General features: G+C 39.1%; 1 protein-coding gene across 1 annotated transcript; it reads left to right on the top strand.

Annotated features, from left to right (window-relative positions):
* The first annotated feature begins 1,137 nt into the window (after positions 1–1,137).
* LOC149620777 (uncharacterized) lies at positions 1,138–2,464 on the top strand. Its single transcript, XM_089854604.1, has 2 exons — positions 1,138–1,191; positions 1,517–2,464. The coding sequence occupies exons 1-2, from the start codon at positions 1,138–1,140 to the stop codon at positions 2,462–2,464; spliced, it is 1,002 nt and encodes a 333-aa protein (XP_089710730.1).
* The last annotated feature ends 788 nt before the right edge of the window (positions 2,465–3,252 follow it).

Consider the following 3,252-nt stretch of genomic DNA (forward strand, 5'->3'; position numbering starts at 1 on the left):
AATATTAGCAAAGTTTGAGAAGATAATAAGTATAGCTTTATTTTAAACGATTTAACTATTATTAATGTTAATTATTGAAGATTAAAACAATTAAAAATAATTATATTTATTTAAATATTAAAGATAAACCTCTCGTGCAAAGAGAGAGATTATCATTGCCTCCTATATCTACCAAGGCCCGTGCATGCGATATATTTCCTTCATTGCCTCCTATATCTATCAAGGCCCGTGCATTGTGATATATTTCATTCATTGCATAAACATAAGCGAGATTGTTTTGGGAAAAAAATACTGCTTCCACTAATGCGTTTATACTCCTTGTTACTGTTGTATAGAGTAATCATGATAAAAGCTTAAAAAATTACGAGAGGACAGACCTTTTTTATCCTCATTCAAAAATATTTTTTGGTGCTAAGACTGCTTTAAAAAATCCAAACGGTTAGGCATTGGTAAAAAAGACAAATGATATTTTTCAAATCTTATGAGATAACGCCCACCTAGTTGAAAATTGCCGTTTTTTATCCGCGGGAGCCATTCCTTATGAGAATTTCGATGCTAGTAGGTTGTCAATTAAACTACCGGTATATTATTGTTGTTGGAAATTGGATATTAAGTCAAATTAAGTGGTTGTAAAGAGCCAGCAGGTTTTTGCCACTTCTTTTTGTGAGTATTTGATTTTTATATGTAAAATGGAGGAAGATAATGTTGAGAGTAAGGATGAAATGTGGAAGCGCAAAGCGCGGGAAAGGATGAGGGCAAAAGGTCGACGTTTTCATTGGATACTTAAGGTTATATAATCTTCTCGACACGGAGAGGTAATATTTTGGTTTTCCCGACTTGTATTGGTTATAAAATAAACGTCCATCGACTGGCGCGAAAATATGGCTCATCTATCGCTTTTTGACAGTTAATAACAGGGTAACTCTAGGCATTGTTGTTGATGTTAGTAAATAAATTAATGATAACCCCAAGAGTTTCATAACAAGCTTAAAAACATTTTTATTAAACTAGGTCGTTTAGAATTTTTTTTTACTGGAGTATATGTTTGTTATCCTTCGTTGGTTGATGAAAGGTTTTCCAATAAAATATTATGAAGGATTTCATTACGCCATTTAGTTTAAGTAATTTTGAAAACTAATGGAACTTTTGCTACAGGATTACTGGTTCGTAGGATCTGTGATTGTTCTGAAAGTATCGTATGTATGGAGCGTTTTATCATAAGAGCTTTTCCAAAACGGCTTTTCAAAATTTGAGAGCATTATGATTGCAGCTTCTATCATTTTAGCGTTACTTTAAACAGATTGTAACTTTTCATTGGGTCAATTCAACCCTAATAGTATTAGATCAGGTGAGGTTAGGTTGGTTCATTGTAGACCTATTAGTATTAGATCAGGTGAGGTTAGGTTGGGATGTTTTGAGTTATTTGAACTCCAACGGTATTGGGTAAGAGTAGGTTGGTTTTGTTGATTTGGTCTCAATTGTCTTTGGTTAGGTCAGGTGTGGTTATTTGAATTAGAACGACTACAGCATCTACAACGTAGATCACCACCAGTACGAGAGAAGGACATCAAGACAACGAGAGACAATCATCAAATCCTCAAACCTGTCAGTCACTGCTCATTTTGGAACGTTCAATGAACAAACGGAATCATGGACCTTATATGCCGAAAGACTGGGGCAATACGTCGTTGCTAACGACATAGAAGCTGAAGGTAAAAAGAAGGCGATGTTGCTCACGGTCATCGGAGCTTCGACATACGCCACACTACGCAACATAGTGGGACCAGCCAAGCCAACGGATAAAACCTACACAGAATTAGTCAAAGCCTTAAATTATTACTTCAACCCGATACCATCCGAAATAGTAGAGAGGTTCAAGTTCAACTCGAGAGATCGTCAACCTGGAGAAACTATATCCCTAAATATATCTCTGAACTTTTGCAACTATGGTGGATCGCTGGATGACATGCTTAGAGACCGATTAGTATGCGGATGCCGAGAAGAGTCACTGCAAAAACTTCTCTTAGCTGAAGATAAATTGACGCTCGCTAAAGCTATTGCTATTGCTCAAGCTATGGAACAGGCAACGCAAAACATCAGTGCCATGAAGAATCATAGAAGCACAGAGAAAAACGATGAAGTAAATGCCATATCCATCTTATCCAAGAAGAAATGTCCTCAGAAGACAAGAAGACCACAGACAAGGTTCAATAATCAAGATAATGCCATGAAGTCATACAACAGTGACGGCAAAGAGTGCTACAGATGTACTTCTCATGGACACGAACCTGCCATCTGCCAATACAAAGATTCTACGTGCCACAATTGCCGAAAGAGAGGTCACTTGTCAAGAGCGTGCAGAAACCGAAACAATCGATCCAAATTCAATGCTCAAGCGAATCACACTGACATCCAGGAGGAAGAACACGAAGCCTTCGACATTCATAACATTGTATCCGATTAAGTACCCATGGAACAAAACGAGTACGGGATCTATCACGTACCAGAAAAACATGAAGTGCGACCTGGAGGACCATACAAGAAAGAATGCCCTGTCAACACGAAAAACTTAACAATGGAAGTCGACACGGGTTCAGCGTTTACCCTCATGTCTAGCGAGAACGCCAACGCCATCATCGACGAAGTATCCATAAAAAGTTGGACAAAGGACTCAGATCATTTTCGGGCCATTGCATCGAGACTATCGGCGTCGCAAAAGTCAACGTCACATACCTGGAGCACGAAGACGTACTGCCCATTGTTATATACCGAGGAAAAGGACCTACCCTTTGCGGTAGAACCTAGCTTTCATCCTTACTTCCGATTCTAGAAAAGGGTGTACTAAATCAATCGAGCCTGGTCATGAATATATCAAGCAAGTACAGGCCGTACTGGACAAGCATGCCGAGATCTTTGACACAAGTTCATGTGGATGTCTCAAAGGAGTTAAAGTCCACTTGTACAGCAAACCCGAAATTGAACCACGATTCTTCAAAGCAAGATCAGTGCCTTGCGCGTACAAAGACAAGGTCGATGAAGAACTGAGAAGACTGCAAGATGCAAACATCCTCTCTCCTGTACCATTTGCAACATCGGCGGCTCCTATCGTCCCAATATTGAAGCCTAATGGGAACGTCAGAATTTGCGGCGACTTCAAGGTCACCGCCAATCGTCAAATCCTGACTGAGAAATATCCATTACCGAAAGCTGAGTAAGTTTTCACGAAACTTTCCAGATGCAAAGTATTCTCGA

Source organism: Phalangium opilio, unplaced genomic scaffold (assembly GCF_054372755.1).
Source record: "Phalangium opilio isolate 3A_F unplaced genomic scaffold, DU_Popi_V2 ptg000209l_1, whole genome shotgun sequence".
In the NCBI taxonomy this organism is placed as follows: Eukaryota; Metazoa; Arthropoda; class Arachnida; order Opiliones; family Phalangiidae; genus Phalangium; species Phalangium opilio.

Coding starts and splice junctions, on each gene's coding strand:
- LOC149620777 (XM_089854604.1), top strand. CDS start 1,138: ATGGAACTTTTGCTACAGGATTACTGGTTCGTAGGATCTGTGATTGTT. Junction 1,192..1,516: donor GATCTGTGATTGTTCTGAAA/GTATCGTATGTA, acceptor TATTTGAATTAG/AACGACTACAGCATCTACAA.